This window comes from Mustela erminea, chromosome 10, assembly GCF_009829155.1.
Source record: "Mustela erminea isolate mMusErm1 chromosome 10, mMusErm1.Pri, whole genome shotgun sequence".
Taxonomy (NCBI): domain Eukaryota; kingdom Metazoa; phylum Chordata; class Mammalia; order Carnivora; family Mustelidae; genus Mustela; species Mustela erminea.
Window position 1 is genome coordinate 47,407,655 of NC_045623.1, and position 27,847 is coordinate 47,435,501.

The following is a 27,847-nucleotide window of genomic DNA, read 5'->3' on the forward strand; positions in this document are numbered from 1 at the left end:
TTTCACAAGAATGGAAAATGTTTAATAAACTTAGAGTGGTGGGCTTATTAAACTATAGTGTTATTTACAGCCATAATTCATCAACCACAAACACAATAATGTGTTTGCATGGCATGCTACAACAAAAGCTTTATTCAATTCATTCAGAAAACATTGGCAAAATAAATTTCAGTTGCGAATTCACAGATACAAGCTTCAAAGTATAAAGTTGTATATAACAAAAAATACAGGTAGTATTTATAACAATAACTTACAGATACAAACTAATGATAAACTACGATTTCACAAAGGATTGTAAACATTTTGCACACTTGTCAGTCCTTTCTTTTAGGCAAAGTGCTCTTTTGATGACAAATAAATTAACAGATACACACTAGCGTGAACTATTTCCAGACAATACAAAAAAAAGTTCTGATTTATTTTCTTCTTGTAAACATAAATTTTACAAAAAAATGAAGACTCAATAAAAGTGTCTTGCAGGCCAACTATAGATACATACCTGGTTAGCAAAGTGATGTTGAAAATGCTTTGAGTGTTAAATAAAAAATTAACATTAATATCTTTTCAATGGTATTTTATACATAATAAATGACAAGATTATATCCTTAATCATTTCTATCCCTGAAAAAAGGAATTAGGTATGACTTATTGGCAGTTGTGTCATTGAATGGGGTAACAAGGGCTGGAGTCCAAGAGTTGTTGGTGAATGAGCTATAAAATAGAAAGAAATTTGTGAATCAGTTTTGTAGGGTGAATAAAACTGATTTAAAAACAAACAAAAACAATCCAAGGCAATGTGATTTCATTACTCATTATAGCTGAGGGCACCAAGCTACACTCATTCCACTAACCTCAGCAGAAACATTAACTTATTCAGCATAGTGAGTACAGTATTAAATGAGAATCCAGGAATAGCTTACCCCCAAAACCTTTTTTGGGGCCACAAGCTTTTGACACTTTAATGTCCTCCATCCATACCCCATTCACTGCACTTTACCCTGCAGTTAGAAAACATAAGAGCTTTGTCTGCAGAGATGCTGCTGTCTTCCATATAAAAATGTCTATAGGATGATCGCCCCCCCCACAATTTTCCTTTATGAATGCTTAACTACCTCTTTCCCAAACATACATCAAAGCACATTTGACTCGGGCAACACTATAGTCATTCATGTGAACACATACAATTTTAATGCTAGTATAATAGCAACAATGGTATAGGTTCTGGTTTTTTATTTAACCAAAACTTTAAATGAAGTTTCCATTCTCTGCAAGGTCTATGACACTTCAAACCAAACCTCCCTCTGAGAGCAACTAGGAAGCCGGCCAAAATTTTTAAAAATCGGTTGGAAGGCATCTGAAAGATACCAAGATAATGAAAAATTGCAAAGCAAGTCCCAAAAGAGAAGGGAAATAAAATGAGGCAACTTTCCACCATCCACCCCCCAAATTTAGTGACCATTTTAAAAGAAAAGGGATGTCTGAGAGGCTGAGAATTTGAGCAGACTCTCAGGAGTTAGATTGGCTGGGTGATGGGGAATAAACATGAAAGATCAGAGACCACTGAAGAGAAGGACCAGTTTAAAACAACAGGAACAAAACACAACAAAATGAAAGCTTTGTCTGGGATCCCCAAAGGCAAAATCCAATTAGTGACCCAGAAATATACCAGCCTTCATGAAGACTGATGCTCATTGGATTAAGTTGATCTTACCCTAACCTAAATTCCTGCCAGAGGCAAAACCAAATCCTCTCTGGTGGAGGATCAATCCAAATTTGAATCCAAAGCTTCAAATTATTTCTAGTTTTTCATACCCAATCCAACATCTGAAGTGCAATAAAAAAATAAAAAGGTAAAGAAGAAGACATGACTTGACTGAAAACCAAGAGATCCAGATACTGGAGTTATTAGACATAAACTTTAATTAATATAACAATAATTTTATTAAGGAATAAAGTGGCAAAAATAGAAGATTTCAATAAAAAAGTGAAAACTATGTAAAAGAATGAAATGGAAGTTCTAACACTGAAGACACAATAACTGAAATTAAGAACTTAGTGGGTGAGTTTTATACCATATTAGAGACTTAGTGACCTGGAGATAGGTCAGAAGAAAATACCTAGACGAAAGCATGGAAGGTCAAAAACTGGAAAATACAGAATTTTTTCATAAAGAGCAGAAACAATATCTGAAGAGACAAAAACAGACATTTCCATAATGAAATACATCAAACATACTCAAGAAGCATATCATTATAATAAAACTGAAGACCAAACACAAAGAGAAAACCTGGGATAAAACAACATTTACTTTCAAAAGAGAAAGAATAAGATATTTTCAATATGAAAATATATAGTCCAATAAAATAGAATGTACAGAAATTAACACCTACATTACATGAACAGTTGATTTATGAGAAATGTGTCACTACAAAACAGTTGGGAAATTGGTATTTTTATCAATATAACAAAAGAGTTTTACTTCCTATCTCATACTACACATAAAAATTCAATTCCAGATGGAGTATAACTCTAAATGTCAACGGTAAGGTAAGTGTCAAGAAGATAACATTAGAGGAATCTGTTCACTATCTTTGAGGCGATCCAATTTCTTTAATAGGTTACAAAGAAAGCACTGTCCATGAAGGAAAAAAAAAATTGATGAAATGAACTACATTAAAATTAGGAACTTGTGCTCAACAAAACATACCCTTAAGAGAGTAGAAAAAGGCAAGCCAATGAATAGGAGGGGATGCCATCAAAAAGCTTTTCTATATGCAAATTTAGTGAGAACTAAGAAATCAAGAAAAAATCAAAATGGACAAGCCAATAAACCAACAGGCAAAAGACATGAAAAGGCTCTTCACACACACACACGCACACACAGGGTCTACAAATGCCCAGTGGAAACATGCTCAATCTCATCAGTCATGAGGGCAAAGAAAACTAAAATAATGAGCACTACCCCACCATCAACTTGGTTAAAATTAAGAAGTCACACCGTACCAAGTGTTGGCAAGGATGTGGAGCACCTTGAACTCTCACACAGTGCTGGTCCCAGTGTAAACTGGGTCAGCCACTATGGGAAACTGGCAGGATCAGCTGAAGTTGAGTATGGGTAGCCTATTACCCTAAGTTCCACACCCAGGTGCATACCAAACAGAAGTGTGAATTAATGTACACCGAAAGGCATGTACAATGAAGTCCATAGCAGCATAGTCATAAAAGCCTAAACATGCTCAATCACAAATGTTATCTACCATAAAATGGTTAAATTGTGGTACATTACCACAGTGGAATTCAATAGAACAATAAAATCACGGATTCTTGCAACAAATACAAGTGAATCTCACAAACAATGTAGTTGAAAGAAGTGAGATACACAAGAATACATTCTATACGGTTCAGTTTATATAAAGCTCAAAAACAGGCACAACTAAAACATTATTTTAGAAGTCAAGGCAATGATACTCTGGAGGAAGAGGATAATAATTGGAAGGGGGCATAAGAGAGGTTTCTGGGTGTTAAGTATGCTCTACTACTTCATCTGGTATTTACATGGATATCTTCACTTTAATAATTCATCCAGCTGGATACTTGTTGTGTATGTATATGTATGTTTTACTTCAGTAAAAAAGTTGAACAAAACTCAGTATACTAACTCTGATCTAAAATTCTGAGTGTGCCACTTGCAACAATATGGGTGGACCTACAGGGTATTATGCTAAGTGAAATAAGTCAATCAGAGAAAGACAATCATCATATGATCCCTCATATGTGGAATTTAAGAAACAAAATAGAGGATCATAGGGGAAGAGAGGAAAAAAAAGATGAAATCAGAGAGGAAGACAAACTGTAAGAGACTTAATCATAGGAAGCAAAAGGAGGGTTGCTGGAGGGTAGGTGGGTGGAGGGATGGGTAACTGGGTCATGGGCATTAAGGAGGACATGTGATGTAATGGGCACTGGATATTATATGCAAAACTGAACTCTATCTCTGAAACTAGTAATACTGTATGTTAATTAATGAATTTAAATAAATGAATAAATGAGTAAAACTATGTGTGTGAATACTTTCTCTGGCCACAGGAATATAAATTATTTAACTATTGGGTGAAAACAACAAAAAGTTTTTTCTAAATAAAAAAATCAAGCACTGCATTATCAATATTTGTATTTTAGCTGTGAAGTGGGTGTTAAATTTGTCCCTACAAATGTAGTCACAGAAATAAGAATGTTTGGACATTTCTGCTCTCTCCTGCACCCCCCCCCCCAATTTTTCAGCTACGACTGAGGTAATATTTCAAAATATGCATCCTATCGATCAGCTAATGATAGCAGTTAACAGTTACTGTGCCTGAGCAACAGCTGTTAAAGGCTGGGATACCTACCATCCATGTAACTATGCAGCGCAGTTAGCATCGTCCCATCTTGGGGCACATAGGCAGAATAAGCCATTTCTTCTAACATGGGTGGAGATAGCCTGGAGGGCGGGACTGCTGTGACTGGGGCAGAGGAGGAGTGATTAGGACTGACGTGTTTCTTATGGCGTGCTCGACAATTCTGAAACCACACCTGAGAGAGGAGAAAAGCAATGGAGGTACATCACATGTCAACTTCTGAGTATATTATCAACTTAGCTTACAAAGAAATGTATCCTCAATTTCTCTACTAGATAACCACGGTATAAATCTATAAACAAGCTTTCTAAACAGTTCTATAGGCAGAAGAGAAACATTTGCATAAATATCAATGGTCATTTTCTTTGCTCATATAATGACCATCTGGTGATTTACTTAAAAGCCAATTCTATACTACACCAGCATCTTCCAAAATAAAAAGGGAGAGAAGAAGTTCAAGAATTCCAGAGACGTTTCCTTGGCTTTCCCTACTGGCATTTGGGACAAAAAGAAAAAGAGAAAAAATCCCTTTAAATCATAACTTAACAACAACAACAATAAAAAACCCAACTAAACGTATTCTTAGACACCTGCTGGACTTATTTCAAATCCCTTTCCAAATGACTAATATCCCCACTGAGAACTTAAAGCTTTCTACAAACCTCTTGATTCAGTTATTCCAATCACATTTTAGCCTGCTGAGTTCAATTTCTCTTAGTGAATGCACAGACTATTCCCTATGAAGTATGTTAAGGTCAGGCTTGTAATAAGAAAAAATGAGTAATATTTAAGCAGAATAAAATACAAACACATCCACTAGTGAAACAGTTCACAAAATGTAAAGAGCTAATCATCCTGTTGTCTACTCTGTCACAGAAATAAAGGAAACAAATTCAAGGCAAGCATAGTTTTGCATCCAGGTCAAGATGAATGAATCTAGACTGCCCAGAATGCTCCCAGTAATTAATTTACCTGTGTTTTGACTCCCTGTTGTTAGATAAAACTTGACTATAGAGGGTTACTCTAGACCATTGATATTTATGCAAATGTTTCTCTTCTGCCTACAGAACTGTTTAGAAAGCTTGTTTATAGATTTATACCGTGGTTATCTGGTAGAGAAATTGAGGATACATTTCTTTGTAAGCTAAGTTGATAATATACTCATATGAAAATATCATAGCACTTACTTTCTATCACTCCAAAGAAGCCTGTCATGAGGAGAAAGAGAAGTGAAGGAATAAAAAGTTTAAGGAGATAAAGATAACATTTTAGTGTCAGGGGAGAAGGCCAGGGAGAGATCAGGGGCATAAATCTCTGCCCAAGGCTGGTAGGAAGTTATCCGATGGCACAAGGGAATCAGGGCTGAATAGTAGAACAGAAAGAATCTGCAAAAAGTTTTATACAAAAAAGCTGACCTGATTTCAAAGACACATCCTGCCCTGAGGACCCAAAACCAGAAGACTGACAAAGTACAAACTCTAGGGGTTAAAACTAAAGTAATAAAAAGTGATCAGGTAAAAGGGTATGCGGCCCTGGGCAGACGGATGGAAGGTGACACCTGAGGAATGTTTCAGGAACAAGACATAGGCATATATCAAGGAAAAGCAGTGGGAAGTCACAGCCTTCTCTTCCATTTCTGGAGTATTAGACTCTTGGATACTTACACAGACACCGAACCCAAAGTGTTCAGTCACAGTTCTTCCACAGGCTCCTTAATAATGGGCGTCATTACTGTCGCTCACCCAGGCAAGAAGATATACTCACATGTTCTCCAACTTGTAAAAGAGAACTACTGCCACCAGCATTTTCCCCAACAGTACCCAGAAGAGATGCACCCCAATGGGCCACATATAACCTAATGGACACGGCACTATGGTTCCCAGAGTTTCTCTAAAGTATCTTATGTGTCCAATAAATTATATCCTGGGTGGAACCTACTCAGTTGTTTAAAAAAAATCCAGACTTTGGAAATAATATGAAAAAGGCATGACATATCAGCAGAAAAACTACCTTAATTCTGATTCAAATAGCTCCTTGGAAAGATCATCAACAGGTAATCAAGTAGAGAGAGGTTTATAAACACAAAATGTCATGTAACTAGCACAGAAAAATATAGTTGACAATTCCAGACCATCAGAAAATAACTTCTGGCTTGGGGGCATCTCAACTTCAGAATTCATATACAAGTCATTTTGATCCTCCTCACTGACTTAAAATTCTTCTGTTTTGCAAACTTCCAAGAGTTAAAATTTCTTCTGAGCAACATATTTAAAAATTTTTTGAGTTCTAAATTGTATACTATATAAGCTAAGAGCAGGCTGTATGGACATTCTGGAAAAGAAAAGACTAATCCATAAGATGGATCTCTGAAAAAGCCCAAGGAGCCAAATATCAGACTTTAATGTAGAAAAAAGATGGAAGTTTAAATTGTTGGAAAAGCATGGCATAATATTGATTTAGAGAAACTGGCTAATCATTTGTGAGGGGAAAAAAAGTGGTAAAATTCTTACCTTAATAATAACCAAATGTTTAATTCCAGATAACTTAAAGATTAGATGTATGTAATTGGAACCATAAATATTTAAGGGAAACAACAGTCAATATTGATAAACCCTACAGGTGGAGAAGCCAAAACTAAAAGAAAAAAATATTTAGAGATTTGAATATGTAAAAATATAAAACTTTTGGAGCTCCTGGGTGGCTCAGTGGCTTAAGCCTTTGCTTTTGGTTCAGGTCATGGTCTCAGGGTTGTGAGACTGACCCTCACGTGGAGCCGCGCACTCAGGGAGAAGTCTGCCTGAGATTCTTTCCCCCTCCCTCTCCTTCCCCTCTGCTCTTTCCTCCTCTCTCTCTAAACTTAAATAAATAAATAAACAAATGAAAAAGAAACTGTTGAACTATGGAGGTTTAACATGATAACTAGAATAAAAATCAGCAAGATGGAGAGAAAAGGAACCACCCAATAGAAAAGTGGACTAAAAACATACAATTTCTAAAATTACAAAATAAACAAACATGTTATAAAGGTCATTGATACTCAAAGAAATATAAATAAAAACGATTTTCTACCAAAACTGGGGGGAACGTAAAAGAATGACTGAATTCAGGATTTGCATGGGTTGGTGAAAGAGAACTTGCCTATGTAGCTCCTGGCAGAATAAACCGGTATGAACTTCCAGGATAGTGATTTTTGTACTATCAGTTAGTCAGTTAAAGGCCTTAAAAATGTTTTATCTTTTGACTCAACAACCCCACTTCTAGAAATTTATCATATGAAAACTAAGCAACAAGGGAGCAAGGTGTACATACAGTGATATTCATTACAGAATTTTTAGGATAATGAAAACATGGAAATAAACACACACACACACACAACATATTTTTGCATGCTAGTACTCCTTCCTTTGCTATCCTATCTAAAATAGTTAATTTAATCCTCACATATTAAAAACCACCGTCTAACAATATATTCTTCAAGTTCTAGTACTTAGAATCAAGATAACTTGCCCATGATACTGGTGAGCTAAATACTTGGAAATTCTGTGACATTGTCTGGGGGCCTTACTTCTTCAGATAATAAGAAAAGCTCTCAGAAAATCCTTCATTTTCTTTTATTTCCAATTTCAAAATAATCTAAAACATAATAGTCATGAATTGACTTAGCTGGAGTAGTCATTGTCATTGAAAGTATAGACTCTTGGATTAGAAGGAACCCTCAGCCCACTGAGTCTGTACTACCTCAACAAAGGAAGCTCCATTTCTAGGCTCGGAAACTCACTACCTCCAATGGCAGCCCATGTCATTTTTGTAGACTTTCATGCTGAGAAAATTCTTCATCATGAGTGAAATCTGCCTTTTCCTTCATTCCCCTGCAAAGACATGATTCTGCTATCTGCAGGACAGCCTTCCACATATATTTAAAGATACTTTTTCTGTTTATACCATTCCTTCTCTTACTTTCTCATCTCCTGAGAAATATTCCCATTGCTGTTAACATTAGCGTATGATTTCTAATTCTTTCATGACTTATTAACTTGTCTCTAAAGGAAGCAGTCTGTTTGGGTTGGTTTCTTGTTAGACCCTTTTTAAAAATTTGGTACTCTGAAATAAACACAGTATCCTGAACATTTGAAAAGCACTGAGAACTCCTCAGAGAACCTCATTACACTGTAGTCAGTCCAGTCTACTGGAATCTAAGCTTTAGAGAAGCTATAGCACCACCAGGTCTTTCCCAATCAGATTTTTTGTATAGATGATTTAACTACAAAATATTTCAGGCTTAATAACAATGAATGAAGAATGAGCACCCCAAGGGCACCTGGGTGGCTCAGTGGGTTAAGCCGCTGCATTTGGCTCAGGTCATGATCTCAGGGCCCTGGGATCGAGCCCTGTGCCAGACTCTCTGCTCAGCAGGGAGCCTGCTTCCTCCTCTCTCTCTCTGCCTGCCTCTCTGCCTGCTTGTGATTTCTCTCTGTCAAATAAATAAATAAAATCTTAAAAAAAAAAAAAAAGAATGAGCACCCCATTTAAAAATATCAGCCACCCAATTCAAGAAGTAAAACATATAAACAATGTTGGATTTCACCTGCCCCCCCCCTAAATTTCATCTTGCTGGTTATGTTTACTTTCCTTAATTCTGGAAACAGTTCTGAACCCTGAATGTTATTTATAATTATTTTCCATTTCCCTGACTTCTCTATAAGATCTTGAGACAGCTGGCCAGCCCCATCTTGGGACACATTCCTTTGGCTTCCATGATGTTCCCTACCCTACTCATTCCTTAATCCCACCTGTTACTATGTCCCTTCCTAACAGCATCACTTACCCTCCTCTCTCTAAAGTCCATTCTTCTTTTTTTTACTGTCTATTATCTCATTCCAAAGGATCTTACCCAATTTCATGGCATTGGATCTTTTTGCATGAGTCCTGTTCATCTTTTAAAATATGTGCTTATAGGGGCGCCTGGGTGGCTCAGTGGGTTAAGGCCTCTGCCTTTGGCTCAGGTCATGATCCCAGAGCCCTGGGATAGAGCCCCACGTCAGGCTCTCTGCTCAACGGGAAGCCTGCTTCCTCCTCTCTCTCTCTGCCTGCCTTTCTGCCTACTTGTGATCTCTGTCTGTCAAATAAGTAAATAAAATCTTTTAAAAAAAATGTGCTTATATGCCCAACTGTCCAAGACAGACCTAAAAGAAAATTCATCTCCCTCCCAATTACCAAACCACCTTTTTGACTTGAATATTCCTGTCAATAGCACTATTCCTATGGATACTCTGACTTCAAATTTAAGAGTCATCCTTTACTTCTCTCTCCCTCCTCATTTATAGTGTCCAGGTCTTCTTCTTGTCTGTCTGCCACTAGCATCATGCAATAAAATGTTTCTCAATGAATTTCAGGTCACTACCCCTATTTAAATCTCTTCTAAAAATATCACTCCTTTGCAGGGCATCCCAACAAATCTGAATCTCTAATCTAGCCTCTTTCAACCCTAATTCTTGCCATCTACTGCCATCAGCTACCATGGCTTTCTCCTGCTCAAGACAGAACTCTATAGTCACATGTCCCTATTAGTTAGTTCAGCTCCAACAATTTCAACTCTCACAATTTGCAGATATAAAATTAACATTTCAATGAATTTGCTCTAATTTATCCTTCCCTAACTTTGTTCACACGATTTCCTCTACCTGGATCAAGCCCCCCTACACACACACACACACACACACACACACACTCACTCACATATACAATCACAGAAAAGTGGGGGAAAAAATTACTGGCTTCAGAACCAGATCTAGCTTGGAACCACAGTTGTGTTTTTCAGCTTGAGTATCTTAGGGTTGCTCCAAGCACAGAATGAAGTAACTTGTACACAAAGTCATTTAACAACTGATAGCGCAGATCAAACAGGCTAATTATCAGGTGTAAAAAAAAATTGATATAGAGTATAAAAGAGACCTAAAATGGGAAGCTAATGCTTTGATATTTCTGCAAACACACACACATATACACACACTGAACATTCATAACGACCTAGAATAGATTATTTAGTATCTCTTGATTAACCTTTAAAATAATCACCTGTATCACACGTCTGCTCAAGCCTGTCCTTTCTGCCAGTTTCTGAAGGGTCTGTGCATCTGGGTTGTTGTCCTGAGCAAATTGTGCTTGCATAACCTGTTTAAAAAAAAAATGTAGTAAATAGCTAAATATAAGAAACTCAATCTTCTGCATTGATGACCAGGGAGATAAGACAAGCATAAGAAAATAAGATACTTGTATTTTATGAGTTGAAAATAAAAATGGGTGAATACACATAAATGAAAAGAAAGCATATGTTGCAAATTTACAAACAAGTCACTACACGGAGATCTGTAAGAAAAAAATCCATTTCAACATAAAACTTGTCTCTCAACTATGCTGCTAAAAATGAGCTCACATTTGCTCTTCCATTCTTCTATGCACAAATGAAATGAATAAACGGTAAGTCCATCTATTTCTTGCATTTTGTTAAAAATTTTTTGTATTAGAAAACTTAAAAACACAAAAATCCTATCAAATTTTTCTCCATCCTCTACAAAGCTAAATAGACCCAGATTACAATTTTTCTCAGTCAGCAAATAGTATGGATGATTCCATTTAATCGTAATAACTCCAACATTAACTACAGCATTTGCACTCGCTCTATGCAAAAAAGTATCAGGGATCTTAAAAAAGGATATCAATCAACCCACTGAATAAGAATTTCCTGGGATCTAAACATCTATATATTGAAAAAGCTCTCAGGTGATATGATATGACCCTTTGGATTAGAATCACTGTGCTAAGTGCCATGAGACAGTGATACGTCCGTGGTCTCAACTTTTTGAGACAAAGATGTGGACATGCCAATAACTACAATACAAGGTAAAGGGGAGAAGTACAGAGCGTGAGCGAGTATCAGAATAAAGCTTAAGCCAAGGGTTTTGGATTCTTTCTGAAGAGGAAATCATGAGAATTAAGACGGATATTTGAATTTTATTACTTAAAAATCAATAAACTGAGGGAAGTAGAATAACATATGAAGAAAGTATTACAAAAAATGGGAGAGCAGAGCCTGTCATCCAACATAATTGTGCGATGGGGTTAACCAATCTACCCAAAGACTGCAAGCTACCACGGGCCTCAACACCATTTTCCATAGGCAAAATTATTGCATTGTCCACATGCTTCTCATATGCTTCTGCCACTGCACATATCACAGCAGCTAAATAACTAATGGCAAGTCTAGCTCTCCTAAGCAAAGTAAGCTTCCTGAGGACAAAGGGAATGTCTTATTCTTCATATCCCCAGGAGCTAATACCCTTTCCTATCACACAGTATGTGCTGAAGGGTTTGTAACACAATGAACCCTGACAATTCGAGGAAAAGTTGAAGATAGTGTGGAGAAAAAGACCAATGTTGTTCCAGGAAATTTATGAAGTTTACAAATTCTCTTTTTCAGTTAAGTTTTCTCTAATTAGTGACTTTTGGAATAAGGTATTCCTGCAGATCTCAACTCCAAAGTTTACCCTTAGAGAGAACTCCCCTGGCCCCCACCAGCTAAAGCTTTTCTCTCTCTCCATATTAAACCACTGTCTTCAGAGAATTTCACATTATTTGAAGTTATTTTAACTGATCACATCATTAGATATCATTAAATTGTTGTTACATGAATGAGTTTAGCATAGGGATTAAGAACTCAACTAGGACCTGATCTTCCTAAGCAAGTCTTGGCCCTGATATTTGACATCCATAAGTCTGTGGGCAAATAACTTATCCTCTTTGTGAGTTTCCCTATCTACACAATGAAGATACTCAGTGGCACCTACTTTATAAAGTTAAGATTGGATAAATGAACACATGTGCTAGAGAGGAACAGTGCTTATGCAGAACATCATATACACTGAGGAAAGTCAGTTCATAATTTAAAGAATTACATTTACATTTCTCACCATGATTAAAGCTGAAAAGCATTATAGTAACTACACAGGTTGAAGAAATGCTAAAGGTTTTAGGAGGAACGAGAACTCTCCATAAAAAAAAATAAAAAAAAAAAAAGGAAAAAAAGAATAAAGTATTCCTGGCTTTCTGTCCAACCATATTTGTTCACACACTTACTGTAAATAGCATGTGTATTTTTACTTTAAAAAATGGGCAGAACTGGCCTAAGAGTTTATAATTTCACTCAGTTCACCTCATGCTTCCTTTCTTATTCCAAATGCATTACTTCAATATTGTCATGTACAAATAGTTGTGTTCCTATGTAGCTGAGCATGTAATAACCCAAAGAGAAAAAGAATGAGCAAATTAATGGTCTTTGTTTTTTTAATTTTTCAAGAGGAAAAGCTAAACAGATATTTAAGGATTTGCTTATTAGGTCATTATTGATAATTTATGAAACAAAAAAACCAGCATGCTTTTTCACAAATATATTTCAAATTCACAAATTTAATAATGAAACCAAGTTATACTTAATAAAGCAATTTCTCATAAGGAATAAAGCAAAACTTAAATGAATAGTGATGGTTTAGAATTAGTATATGCTAAGGGGAAAGTAAGATGTGCTTTTATCAATGTTTAATCTCATACACACACACAAAAAGCCTTTTAATCGCTACTTAATTTCATTATTCTCCAGTCACTAATGATGTTGAAACCCACCCCACTTCTTTTCTGAAGGCTTTTTTAACATGATCAAGGAATGAGCCTTTGTAGACACTCATCATTTTAAGGCCAGGAATTCTCAGAAATGACAGGTATTTGCATAGTAGCAGCTGACCAAGTCATTCTGAAAGTAGATTAAAATAGGTGATAACCTTGGCATGTTTTATATTCATCATCATTGAGCAAGAGCTTCCAACTACAATAAGCAAACCACAATATTGGCAGGAACTTCTTAAGTACCATTTCTACAGACGGGACAATATTTGAGATATTCTTGCCAACACAAAATGTTACTCTGTTGTGAGCCTTAAACTAATTTTTCTTCCCGTAAATTTCTAAATAATTTTGGCAAATTATCTTGTTTATTCTTCCCATGTTAACTCTCCTCTGTCCAAAGCAGTACTTTATGAATAGTTTTGACTTATTGATCACCTATAATATTTTATTATTTTGCTTAATTCAAGCACTACTTGAATATGTTCAGTTTTCAGAAAGGACAATTTGACAATGAACGTACATTATGTGATTTATTAGAGGTTCTAGCAAAATATAATGATTTAAGTTTTTTAAAAATTTACAACTATGTTTTCCAGATTCTTAAGGTATAAGGAACCACTTGAGGACAAAGATTGTGTCTCATTTGTTTCAGCTGTCCCTGGCAAAAGACAGATACTAATAAATATTGAAAAAATGAGTATGTGCTTTGAAGGCATATCACTTCTATTTTTGTTTTTTTTATTTTCATTTTTTAAAACCTATGGTTCCACTATACATCTTTAAAAACTAATGAGTCAGATCACATTTTCATATAATTATGGATATGATGATGCAAATAGCTTAGGTATGTTCGCAATTTAAAACTATAAAGCTATCCACAAGATTTAGGAATCTCATTCTTGTTTTAGCTGCTGCTGCCATTAAGTGGAGCTTTTATTCCACTCATGGTCTGGTGGTCAAGAAAAATGAAAAGACCAGAGGATTGGGGAAGTTTCCAAATCTCTTCTCTGTCATTCCCTTGGTAGTCTGCCTTGAAGGGAGTTCCTGCACTTCTTGGATGAGGCTACCTACATCAAGGAATTATTGTTAAGAATTAAAGGAGAGAATGTAGATAAATGTCTGGCATAGGACTTGACACACAAAAACCTTCACAAATATTATTCTCTCTTTATTTCATTAGTACCTGTAATTATTTTCCTATATGAAATTATAGTTTTCACTATTCTAATTTTAATAAGCTTAATTTCATATAAACTTTCATTGTCAGCCTTATAATTATTAAAATTATAGCCAGTCCTTTATGGAAACAGCCCACTGTAAAAAACAATATATTTATATTAGAAATTCTATTTTAACTCCGACATCTTTTAGCTACTGCATATTTTGCTGCCTGGTCTTCCACCGGTATTCATATCTCCCATTTTAGGGTTTTATGTGATCTAAGTTCCCTTGAAATACTTGTATCACATGAAGGATTCTTTCCTAACCACTCCCCAAATAAAAGTTCTCTCTTGAAACTCCTTTACTGTGTTCATCTTAAACACTGGCAAGTCTTAGATACCATAGGTGACTTTCAGAATATTACTTTTGCGCAATTGTTAATGCTGTATAAATATCTTTTAAAGTTTGAGCTAAGATATATCCTATGTGTAAAGCACCCAGTAGTGCATGGTAGGCACTCAATAAATGTTACTTTACCTTACCATAAAACAAATACCTCATCCACATTACTGTTTTAGGAAACGTGATTTCTTTATCTGAAAAAATTCCGGAAAGAATCATCATATGTGTAGACTTAAAGTAAGGAGTAATTATTTAATTTTTTTTGACAGTCGACTTGAATTGATCTTATAACAATTATATTTAATTTTTTTTGATAGTTGACATGAATTGAACTTATAACAATTATAAACTGAAATAATCTCTCCTTTTTCAGGGGACATAATCAACCTTCAGCATCAAACTACAGAATTAGCTCCCTCTATACCTTTTAAAAACAAGTATAGGTTTATTGGTTGTAGAGTCAGTCAATAACTAGATTCCTGTTGTAATTTTATTATAAGGCATATTTAATTCTCTCCTATTCAGAAAGCTCTATAAACTTAGCCATTAAAAGGCTCATTGTAATTTGTTAAAAAGGTGAACACATTAGTGTTTCATAGGCCCACATACTGTATGTCTCTTTCTGTTAATAGTCTTAAAATATTTTGTCTTCTATCCCCATTATATGTAGTAATGTAAATAAATGCCTGGGCTAAACTGATTTTATCAGGAAGTCAGGACCGATCAATATTTTATTTGTACTTTGACGTTAATGCCAATAAAACCCAGGGAAATAAAGCTTGAATGACTAGTTCACACCAGGTCAGGACTCTGGAAATATTGACAAACATTTTAGAGCTATAAATATGTTTTCATACATTCACCAAGTTAGTATTCATTAAAAGCACAGGCTGATCTTTTTGAAAACATGAAAATGTTCTTAGGCAGCAGGAAATTGTTTTGGGCATTTTGGAGAGGGGACAGGAGAACTGGGGGGGGGGTTGTTTATATGAAATTAAAATTATCAAAATTATGTTTTTGTTGTTTGTTTGTTATGGTCAGGAGAGACTTGAAAAATCATAAATTCATTGTTATGTCTACCTGGAGCTGATCTGCTGTAAAGCTGGTCCGAGCTCTTTTTGCTGGTTTTGGATGATTAACATCTTGCTCTGTGAGGAGGGCGCCTTCAACACTAATCCCATTGCCTGTATTTAAAAAAACAGCATACATGTTGGTAACTCAAATGGGTCCACTGATCAAACAATAATATGTTTCTTGCATCTCTTGGCTTTGTGTGAAATTGTAGATTGTCCAAATCTGTCAGTTAAGTTTTAAAATACACTAAAATATTCTGTGGAAATAATATACAGGCTTGTATAATTACTCAAAAGCACAAAAAGTTAGGAGAATACACATTTAAGGTTCATGCTTAAAAGACAAATACAGGAAAACAACTGGCTATGAAAGCAAAACAGCCTTAAATTCAAGGCTGCTGCCTGAGAATGTGGTACAAGGCTAATACACATGCTATGACTTTTCCTGCATATAAACACATGGAGATCATCACTAACAGGAGAATGCTTAATGAGTTTTACCACAATTACACTGCACAAAATAATACATTAAAATGACCTTAGGAAAAATCATTTTATTCCCTGTATTCACTGTCCCAAAAGACTCCAAAGTATTTTAAGTGTATATTTACCATTTTCCACTTCTCTTTTTAAATTATCCAGCATACAGTCATAATGCACTCTGCAGAGGACTTTCTCTTCCACCAAAGCAAACTCCTCTCCCGTAGAAAGCTGCCTTTTGCAAGAAAAGCAGGCAAAGCATGCCAAGTGATAGACATTCCCCTTGGCCCTCCGGACCCAGTCAGTAGAATGGATGTGCCTCCCACAACGAGAGCAGCGAGTTCCATACCTTCTACATAAATAGAAGAGCAGGAGGTGAAGATTTTACTATTTGGGGAGATATTCATCAGCCTGAGTAAACTAATACACTGTATTACTTATTGGATAAGTTTAAGTGTTTACATCTTTTGAAAACGAAACAGGAACCAGTTATTTTTCTTTAAGTCAATATGGGAAGCAATCAAGACTTGAGATAGGGCCATAGTTCAAATCTGTTTATAAAACAAAAGCTTCTCATTACTTTAAAGGAAGACCGGATTTTTTTCTTTTAAAATAAATGTGCTATGAGTTTCAATACCTCGTTTGTAACAAATTATCAATCCATTTATAAATTACCTAGAGATTCAAGATACAAACACACATATACTCCAGACTGAAACCTCAAAGTGCAAAAACATACAATGAAAATATAATGACTTCCTAAAACTAAATTGAGATAATTCAGAAAGGTTTTAAATATCATTTTTTAAGTTAAAATATTTAAACATTTAGAACTGACATTATCATACAATGGGTAGAACAAACTGTTCACCCTGAGAGTGAGGAATGAAAACTCAGACATGTTTCCATTGGTGAATAAGCTATCGTACTGCTAGTCACAAGAAGGGGAGAAATACCTAAAACTTTCAGAGACCTACCTAGACAGTAAATGCAGGTTAACTCTAACAGAATGCCAGATGGAACTATTTCTTTTTTCTCCTGGTCTGAGTAACTGGACATTCTTTGCTATGTCTCCTATCATAATCACAGTCATGGCCTTCATATCCACATCAAACAAGATATTCTGTTTCTATTCATTAGCCTATCTTTAGAGGTATTGCCAGTTTTGTTTAAGTTAATCTGAAAAAGTGAATCCTAAAACTAAATTTCAGAATATAATATGAAGTATAAAAAAATCCAGAAGAACAAGACTTTCAATAACTTGCTGAAACTAAACCTTTCAAAAAGCTTTAAATTATCATGAAAAAATTAAGATTTGCATATCTTAAGTCAAAGAGGAGGTAGATTGCTATGATTTTTGAGGAAATGGAGAGTAAACCTGATGAGAAATATATGTTTTTGGTAATTATAAAATTCTTTGACTTTATAAAATAAAGCATCTGGGTTTTATGAAGTGTTTTTAATTAGCAATTTTATTCAGTCACTAAACTCTCTGAAACCAGTTTTTGAAACTGAGTATAAACATAATTAGTATTACAAACTTCATTATATAGCATTAATTTCCCAATTTCACGATGAACAGTTTTCTTCATTTGGAAATTCAAATAAAGAAAAAATATATGGTAATTTTAAAAAGTCATGCTTAGGAATAATTTCAATTTCTACAAAGCTATCCATTAAAAACTGAATTATATCCTACAAGAAACTGTGCATTTCAATAATTTATAAAGAGATCTTAGAAAAAAATGTTACATTTAATATCTTAGGCAAATACAATCTCAAAAAACAAAGATCAAAGAACAGATAAAAAGAAACAGGATTTTTAGACAGAATAATCAGACTTGGTATATTTCAGATACTGAAATCCTCTAAATTATAGGTTTATCACAGTCTCCAAACTGCTGTTATTTTAAAGGTATAACTGGGATCATTCTTATAAACTGGTAAACACTTAACAAAACCTTCATTTTTTTTACAACCATAATTATTTCATTTCACCTTAGCATCACCTGCACATCACGGACTTTGTCACAATAAGTCATCTTACATTTTATACTTTACCTATGCACAGCAAGGAGAAGTTTCCCTGTTTTTAATATCTAAACCTTTCATTCCCAAAGAGGAAATAATTATTTTAAATTAGTTTTTGTATACAGAATTCTTAAAACACACAAACATTATTTTTTATTTGTTTTGAGAGAAGTTAGACCTCAAAAATGTGAGGTATTCTCATTTTGAAATCCATTATATAAGAAAAACTGGTTACAAAAACTGGATACATAAAACGACAAGAAAGCTTGTTTACAAAACTCTCTTTTTGTATTATCTTGGAGTGTCTACTAAAAAAATGTTTCACAGTTTACCTGAAATAATCAAGTTTGCAGAAAATGTCTTTGTCTTTAATATAACAGCTGGTATGCCTTCCTAAGGAGGTCCTGCAGACACTGCATGAGAGACACCGAACATGCCAGCACAGGTCATTCACCTGTAAAGGAAAAAGGGGAAGGGTAAGAAACAATTTTAATACCACACTCACAGTATCATTCATTGGTTTTGTGCAGTAAGCAATTTTAAAAACTGACTTCTTGATATTTTAACATATGCTCTTCAATGCTTCTACCTAAAAGGTGTCATTTACACAAACATGTGTCTAAATGTATTCTCTTTCAGACCCCAACCAGAAAAATCACAATAACATATTTTACACTGTGTTAAATTCTTTATTCCTTTGAAGAATTCAGGGCGTGTACTTTTTTTTTTTTCTTTTTTTCTTATTGAAGTCGAACTTCTATGAACACGGAAAATTTGGGTCACTTTAAAGTCCTACATACAGGCTTGTTTTATTTTTTCTTTCGCCAAATTCTTTTCACCAGGAAACCTGAGAGCAAAGGAAGTCAAGCCACACAACATCTCAATGTATTTTTTTGGCCAAACAATTATATTTGGTGCAGTAGTTGAAGTGAGAGAGAAGAAAATTAAAAAAGAAGCTTTGTAAGATACTTACCCTTATAAAGAAGGCAGGCAACATTTCCCTTAACAAAGAGAAATTGCTAAGGTAGATTTAAATGTTGATCTGGCAGAAATCCTGGATACCTTCTAACATTAAATAATAAACTCAAGGAATGAATTATTGGAACCCTAACTAATGATTTGGCTACTGGACAAAAAATATTAATCTGATGATAAGTGGTTCTAAAAAGGCACCCAAATATTGTTTGCCATTTATACTTCAAGGAGTAAGGCACAACATAGTGTCTAATAAATCATACCACTTTATATTTTCTAAATAAGCACATGAAATATTGTCAATTCAGGAAACAAATCTTAATAACCCTCACCTCACACTGTTGCTGTAATACTATAAGCACCACAACTTCAGCCCTCAAGAATGAAGATGTATATATATTAGATTGAACTTGCTTATAACAGAGGCTTCCAGCATTTGCTCTTGTTAAATGGACACAAGAATTGGGTTTATGTTTAATCAAGTAACTATAATTTCATTTCATGTAAAAGAACAGCAATGATGCAAAAATACTAGTTACACCCTACAAATGGATCTAATGTCTTAAATAGTAATTAGGAAATTGTGAAAAGGGGAAATTGTGAAATAATCTTTATTATGAAATAGTGTAGCAAAAATCCTATCTGTCCAATGATTCTATCAGATTAGCACTACTGTCCAAAAATTTTTTTCCAAAATGTTTGTGATACAAAATATAAAAAGTCCTTTGAAGCTGAAGGAAAAGTTTCACTTGCTACTAATTGTAGTTATAGGCCTATTTCCAAGGCATTAATGAAGAGTAACATTTTGATGAAATTTTTTTAAATATTAAGTTTTGGTCTGGGATTACATGCTTACTACATAAGAAAACTTGGAATATACAAACAAGCAAACAGAGGAAGTCAGAATAAAAAATATTAACAATGGTTAATACTATCCTAGAAATAAATATGTATTTTCCTTGTATTCTTTCCTAACATGGGACAATTAAAGTTTAAAAATACAGGCTTCCTTTAGCACTCCAATGTTTAGGGACGTCTACATTTTTGATCTTATCCAGGCTCTCTTTTCTCCCCCTCTCCCCAAGCAAGTGTAGATTCAGGCTACAGAGCAGAGTCATGGCTATCTTCTAACTCCCTAATGCCAAACCTAATGCCTGGTTTACCACCTTTCTTTAAAGTTTATTTAAAAAAGAAAAAAAATGTTCATTTTCAATTTCTTTTCCAGGGAAGAAGGTAAGGTAAAGAGAAAATTCTAGAGAATATAAAACTTTCCTGATGGCTGTTATTGATCCAATCTGTATATGTATATGAGACCAAGCCCGAAAAACCATCCAAACAACAGGGCACTAAAATATTACAGGAGGCAAAAGACACATCTAATTCCTCTCCTACTTTTTTGTTTTAACTCCATTTTACTCGCCTCATGAGATGATGTTTTTCTATATTAAATGATTTCTATATTTTCCATAGAAAATAGTTGTACCCTCAAATACTCTACTAAGTCTAGCAATTATTTTTCACCAGTGACTCAAATTGAATTTAAACTACTCTTTTAGAATAAGTACCCAAATTTAAAAAAAAAAAAAGAACTCAATAATCATATAATGTCAAACTTTCGTTAGAACTAAGATACTAATAGGTACAAAAAGGGATAGAATAAGCCTGTACATAGAAGACTTCACTGGGAGGACAACAGTCCTACAACAAAAAGCTTTATGTAAGATATTTAGATAACTTAGGTATTTTATGTAACACAAGTAAATATAATAAACAAATGTGTTTTTAACATATAAAAGTGAATATTAGCAACAATATCTATTTCAGAGGTGTGTTAAGAGTCACTTTATAATGCCCTTTTTTCCTAAATCCTCTCTGGTATGAAGTATTAAAGCCTTTATAGACCCATTCAGAAACACTCTTAAATATTATGTTTATTATTGAGAGGGCTCATTGAAAATAACAAACTAGTTTTGGTCCAAAAGATGATTTTGAGATATCTAAAAAGGCTCAGGTCTAGAAACAGTGAAAAAGAGTATCTTAATGTAGATTTAAAGGGAGAGCCATGTTAATTTGCTAGCTTTAAGACTCAATCCCCAAATAAACTTAATTTAGTTAATTTCAATTTTTCACCAATACTTCTTTTGGTGATTTATCTGGGTTGTATCTATAACTTATTATTTCCACCTTACATTTTAAATAGCTTTCTACATTGAGGTCGAAATTTGAAGAAACCCAGTAACTTGCTTTTTGAACTCCTACTCTCCATAATTAATCCTTCTGAAAAAATGGGGTAAGGGGGTGGAGGGAGATTGATGAGGAGGGAATAGAAAGTGAACTGGTTTGCTACTAATTCAGTGTATGAGAGATCATTATTTTAAATAGTGGTTTTAAAGAGCTGTTGAAGTTGAAAAACCCATGGTATTAGAATTAAGACACAAGGGACCATGACCCTGCTCTCAATGATATAGTTAACTGTGGCCTGCCAGAATTTCTACTTCAAAATCCCTGCACAATATTTTGAGAGAAGTGAAACAAATTAAGACCATCAAATTCTCAAACTAGCACTTCATCCCAGGCATTCATCTATCCATCTATCTTTCTTTTGGTTTCCCTTCCTGCCTTCTTTCTCTCCTGCGTGCATCCTTTCTTTTTTTGGGGGGGTGGGGTGGGTAGCGGGTGGGAGGGTGTCTAACCATCCATTTCCTTTTTTTTTTTTTTTTTTTTTTAACAAGCACTGGAAGGGACATTAAAAAAGCATTGGGTGGCCTCCAAATACTAGTAACAGGAAGGAGGTACTGAAAATGCTCCTACAATCTTTTACTCTGAAAAAGTCTCAAGCGACTGCTACTAAATATAAAACTATGTAAAGGCTCTGTCCAGAAAAGACACTTTACCAGAGTCCTTAACAAAGGAGACACTGCAAAGGGGAATCAACCAACATATACTAACCAGAAACTCTTAGAAGCAGGCAGGTGTAGGGGTGTTGTTGGGGGTGGAGGGACAACCCAGTCTCGGTAAAAATAATCAGGCAGGACCCTGTTTCAAAAGTGAGTAAAAGGATTACCCACTTTTGCTCCCCTACAAGTCGGTGGCTGACGCTAGTACAACCAGCCCGGCGTACGGGCACTTCTAGAGCACGACGTGTCATATGCATAAGTTGTTTTGCAACAATGTGGAAGAGTCTGGGATTTCTTCTCCCGCTCTTTCGACTTGCCCTGGACTGGGCTGCTTTGCTGAGAAAGCCTACAACCTGCACGAGAACTTGAAATTGAAAAGAGGGGAAAAACTTTTCTCTTTGCCCAGAGTTCCCGCTCCCCTTGGGCCTCACCGCTCCCCCTACCTTGAGAAGGTACTTGTCCACGATCTCCAGGCCGCAGCTGTTGCACACACACTTGCCAGGGGGGCAGACAGAGCCCGAGGCCATGGACCGGGGCGAAGACGACGGGGACAGCGGGGCCGAGGAGGAGCAGGAGTCCTCGTCCCCCGCTCCCTCGGGGCTCACCTGAAAGAAGCCGGGAGGCACAGTCGCGGGCGGTTCTAGACCCCTCCTCCTCTCCTCATCCCACGGAACTCCCGGAGCTCCCCCACCCTACCCCTCCTTTTTCCCGGGCCACCCTCAGTTCGTGAGTTCTCGCTCCCCGCTCTCTCCCCACAAGCTCCTGCCACGCACCCGCTGGGGCTGTCGACCCCTGACCTCAAGGACCCAGGGAGCTTTAGAGCCCTGCGCCGCCCGTCGCGCCGGTTCAGCTTTCCACCCCGCCCTGCCCCAGGCCCTCCTTCCACCCGCTCCCCAAGGGGGCCAGCTGGGCCCTGGAAGGAGCGCGGGAATAGCGGCCCTTGATTCTGGGCCGTCTCCACACGTCCAGTCTTGCCAAAAGCCATGTCCCTCCCCACTCACCAGTCCCTCTTCCCCGGCGCCTTTCCGAGTCCTCCCGGCCGCCAGGGCTGCAATCCGCCCGCACTCCTCCGACATGAGCCCCTGGCACTGCGGGTTGGGAGGAGGGGGAAAGGGGGAAAAACGGAGAGCAGAAGTTCAGAGCCGGCACGCTCAGCCCAGAGCCGCGGCTTCTGGCACGCGGAGTGGGCTAATGAAGGCCCCCAGCGCTACCGGCCGCGCGTGCACCGTCAGGGCTCCAGGAACGCAGCGCGCGGGTAAACCCGCGGGAGCGCAGCCTCTCTTGTCAGACGTAGGGCGCCGCGGCGTTGGCCGAGCGCGCGGCAAGGCTGCCACCGCAGCGCTGAGGGCTCCCCCGGCGCGCTCCGGCGCTCTCGGGGCCGCAGGTCCCTAGCGCTCACCGGAGCAAGTCGGTTCTCCGCCCCCCTGCCGGGGGTAACAAGTTAATAACAATCATCCCAGCACAAAGCATTTTCTTTCTAGACGTCAATCACGGCGGAGCGGGGATCACCAGGCTAAAGCGGGTGCAACGGGCGGGGGGGGGGGGGAGTGGGAGAGAAGAAAAGAGGATTGAGGAGGGGGTGGGGGAAGAAACTTGATTTCTTTAATAACCTCAATTAAAAGAGCAAGACACATATATATTTTTAAAAGGGGGCTTTTTGAATTGGATAGCCCGAAAGGTGAAGAGGTTTAATAGGATACTTGAAAGCTAATTACAGCGGGATTTAAGAAGCCTGGTGTTTGTTCCGATGACAATTTGAATGAAAATGCTTCAGATTACACCAAGCCAGCAGCTCTTTCGTAAACTTACAGCAATTAGAGCTGCGAGTGATTTACACTCGTTTCTTTAAGGTGTAAATTGCCACTTATTGCTCAGTAAGTCAACATTTGAGCTACTAAAGGATTATTTTTAACCAGCGCGAAAAGCGGGACGAATAATGGAAAATATCCAGCTGAATTTAATTTGTGCCATTAAAACTCACCCAACCTCGGTCAAAATGTTTTAAAGCAACAGCGCGCATTACTCAAGTGTTTCCAAGCCTTTGCTGGAGTTTTGTTCTTAAACGAAAACGCAGCCTCTGCAGGCTTTTTCTGCCTTCGTTCAGGAAAACTCCAGTTTGGGGGAGGGGATGCGGAACTCAGGCGACCCACACCTGCGATTCTGACTTTTCACCTCCCTCCTTCCGGCTGCGCCAGGCAAGATACAGTCCAAACCCGAGAGCCCCCCGCTCCCTGCCCGGCCCTCAGTGGGGACCCTCGGGTGCGCTCCCTAGTGCGGACCCAGGCCCGCCGCTCAGAGGCCGCATCCTCTCAGACACAAAGCAAGTTTAAGCAGAGAAGTCCCGCGTTCGCTGGGTATTCCCCGCCAGAGTCCGACAAAGTCAGCGGTTCCCAAGGCGGGGCCCTCTGAGGAGCTCAAACAGGCTACAGATGATTTTCAAACTTAAAACGCGAGACACCAACGGGCCTCCAGAGAGAGGTGAGCGCTTGTCAGTTTTCCCCATCTACTCTAGGAAAGGTGTGACTCACTGGTCCTGGGTTTTGACTTTTTGGGGGGGCGGGTATTTTAAGTAAAATCTCGCGCCCTGGGATTCCCCCAAGGCCTTCCAGGAGCCACGACTCTGTTTCCTCGTGCGCCCGCGGCGCGGCGGGTCGTCCAGCTGCGAGCCTGTGCGCTGGCAAACGCCCGCGGGCGGCTGGACGCGAAGAGCCAAGACTCTGATCCCACCCGGACAGCCGCCCCGACCTCCCGACTCGCTCTTCCCACCGCCACGATCACCACGGCAAATAGAACAAAAGCACGACTCACATGTACCCGAGAACGCCTTAGGCTTGAGGCTTCGTCTCCCAAATTACAGTCTCCATGCCTCAGGTTATGTGAGCTTGTGGGGAGGGGAGGCAATGATTACTGACTAACGCTACTACGTAATAAAAAAAAAAAAAAAAAAAAGCCAAGTCTGAAGATGAGGCCGTTACAGGTAATTTCTGAACCTCGTTTAGGAGCCCAAACAGCTCGCGTTTCAAGGGAACTGCAATTCAGCTGGTCTGGCCAGGCGTCGGCTCGCTCACCTTCTCAGTGGGAACTGCCAGCTCCGGCACGTCCTTTTCTTCTAGTTTACACACAAACATCTGATCGCTTTTCCAATACATGGCACTGCTAGGGCTGCTTATCACATACCAACTCCAGGGTCAGCGGCCGTCCGTGTCTGCCGATCTTCCCCCTCCCCCGCCCCAAAGCACTAATAAAAGCTGACACCGAGAAGAGCAGGAATGCTACAAGCAAGTCTTCGTCCAAAGAGGCCGCTGTGGCTGTTACCACTCTGGTGGACTGTTCTTAAGATTCTTATCCCAACTTCACTGAGGTCTGTCCCTCCAGGAAAAGAAAAAAAAAAAGTTTTGTTTTCCAGAGGGTGGAACCTTACATAAAGGGAGGGAAGGGGGTGTGTGTGCGGTGGGGGGGGAGTCTTCTCCTGGAGGAATAGCCTCACCTCCTTAAGGAAAACCCGCCTTCTGTACATGTTAAGATCTTTATCAGAGCAAGCCAACTTACTCCAGATTTAGTATTGGGGGGGGGGGGGCAACACTGGGAATGGCCTGTTAACTTTTGACTTAAAAAAAAAAAAATCTGCTCTCTGCATTTGTCCTGGCTTTTTAATTCTCGCTCCCCAACCAAAACCTAAACAAAGATTCAGGTTACATCTCTTTCCGCAGCAAGCAGAAGGGGAAGCGGAGGTCTGAGTGACTTAAACTTTTTAGTCATTCTCCTGAAACACGCAGCTCTGGGTCTAGCCGGGAACTCGACCGCTCCCTGGCAGCCTCGGGGCTGACTTATCTAGTGGTTCGCGCTCCCTTTGTGAAAAGTTTTCTCATTAAGATAAAGAAGGAACATCTGAGCAGCACAAAAGCTTATGATTTGCGACTAGATTTGAAATCAAGGCTACAAGAAAGACAAAAGTATGTTGCTAATAGTATTGCTCTTTCATCTCGTCCTAGACAAAATTTAAGTCCTAGAAGGGACCAGTTCCTGCCTCAAATGTTGGCTGTGGGTTTGTGGAGGGGGGCGGTGTTCGCAGAATACCTAATTTTGATTAGGATTGGAGGATATGTTTGCTAAAGAAGTTTCTTGGTTGTGCAAATTTTACTTCATTATTTAGTGTGTAAAGTGGAATTTAGTTAGAGACCATTTAATAATATTTTATTTCCAATTCTTTTTTTTTTTTTTAAAGAAACGAAACAAAGCAAAACGTAGCTTAAGAATACTTGGAAGTCTCTGTTTCCTAAAGGCCTTTAGTAAAATCATGTGATGTTGCTCCAGTTAGATGGATATATGTATCTGTGTATCTACTTATCTATCTATAATCAGATATTCTTATCTCCTTGCCTCGTTTGTCCAGAAGAGTAAGATGGCTCTCAGGCAGATACCTCAATAGCAGAACAGAGTAGGGGCAGTAGGCAGAGCTAGGTAGCCTTTCCTGTAATGAAGTGAGATTATATAACCCAGGACCGAGCAAGGACTGCAAATTTAGTTTTCCCTCAAGTACATTTTTCTCCCATAAACACGAGGGTCCCTAGAGCATTTTCCTATTGCCATTGTGTTCCTTTTCCTTAACTGCGGACACGTTAATGTTAGCCATCCCCCTTCCGGTCCTTTCTGGGAGATCTCGCTTAAATTTATGAATTGTGAGGTAGAGGACGCTGGGATCTGTGCCCTCTTACAGAACTGAAGGCTTGGGGCGGACCTACTTCTCCTCGTAAAGCTAACCTGTGCGTGGAGAACAGAAAGTCTTGAGTTTTTCATCAAGTGCAAAAATTAGTATTTGGGGGGAAATCCACATAATGCATTTTCCATGAAATAGCATCGGCCTCGAGATGGCTCTTCCGAATGGAAAGAGTCGTCAGAACATTGGCTCTGTCAGGGTGTTCGTAGAGAGCAAAATTGAAAGTGGAATTAAAAATAAAGACCCAGTTCAGATTTAGTTACTATTCATTAGGGTCTGCAAAATGAATCTGGGGTACTGCTTGGCTACTCTCCGGGAGAATTAATCGCTCCGGTCATTTGGAGATCCGGAGAGAGCTGGAGCTGTTTGGGGGAAGTAGGGCGGGGGCGCGGGCGTTTGTGCGGTCTTTTCACCCACCCTCGCCTAATCAGTCGGCTCGGCTCTCAATCAGGTTTTCAAAATACTAATCTTGATCTAAGAGCCGCTATCTCTACATCAGTGGAGGAAATGATCATTTTTAGAGGCTTCTGGGCATGGGGAATAAGAATGGTCTTCAGATCGCAGAAGACCTGAAAGACTGGTCTGGCGTTCTCTTTACTGTGGACGCACTGCTGGACGAGGACCTTTTCCCGGGGTGTGATTGTGTGCACACAGCCTTGCTCTGTAGGCCTCCCGGCGGCGGTGAGTCTGTTTGTGTGTCCTGAGCATTGTAAACCTTTGGCAGAGGTTGTATGTGGAGGTGGGAGGAGGGGGTGGTGTGCAAGTATTTGCTGTGAATGTCGGGGCTGAGCCTGTTGGTGATGGGCCCAAGGACCTCCTGACCCTTTGTCAGGGGTGAACATATGCTGGGGTTGCTCCTGAACGTGGCCCGGCTTCCTGGAGCTCGCGTCACACCTCTTACCCACGCTCCTCCTCCGCTAGGGCAAGGGGAAAAGTTCGCCCGCTGCTTCTCAAGAGTTGGGTTCCTGTGCTAAAAATAAGGGCTCTTTTTGTCTTTCTAATAAGGGTTTTGAGCCCAGACTCCAATTGAAACCAATT

At 38.3% G+C, this 27,847-nt stretch overlaps 1 protein-coding gene across 2 annotated transcripts; it reads right to left on the minus strand.

The window, feature by feature from the left end:
- On the minus strand, positions 1-25,416 carry LHX8 (LIM homeobox 8). 2 transcript variants are annotated; one of them, XM_032303490.1, is made up of 10 exons: positions 25,161-25,216; positions 24,901-24,973; positions 23,094-23,180; positions 22,536-22,697; positions 18,553-18,674; positions 16,321-16,541; positions 15,717-15,820; positions 10,473-10,568; positions 4,389-4,572; positions 1-711 (listed from the first exon to the last, which is right to left on the minus strand). In XM_032303490.1, exons 3-10 carry the CDS (start codon positions 23,166-23,168, stop codon positions 635-637), a joined length of 1,041 nt encoding a protein of 346 aa, XP_032159381.1. In that variant the 5' UTR covers positions 23,169-23,180; positions 24,901-24,973; positions 25,161-25,216; the 3' UTR covers positions 1-634. The 2 variants fall into 2 exon arrangements, with proteins under 2 accessions (XP_032159381.1, XP_032159382.1); XM_032303491.1 differs by lacking the exon at positions 24,901-24,973 and having other exon boundaries at positions 25,161-25,416.
- Between the last annotated feature and the right edge of the window lie 2,431 nt (positions 25,417-27,847).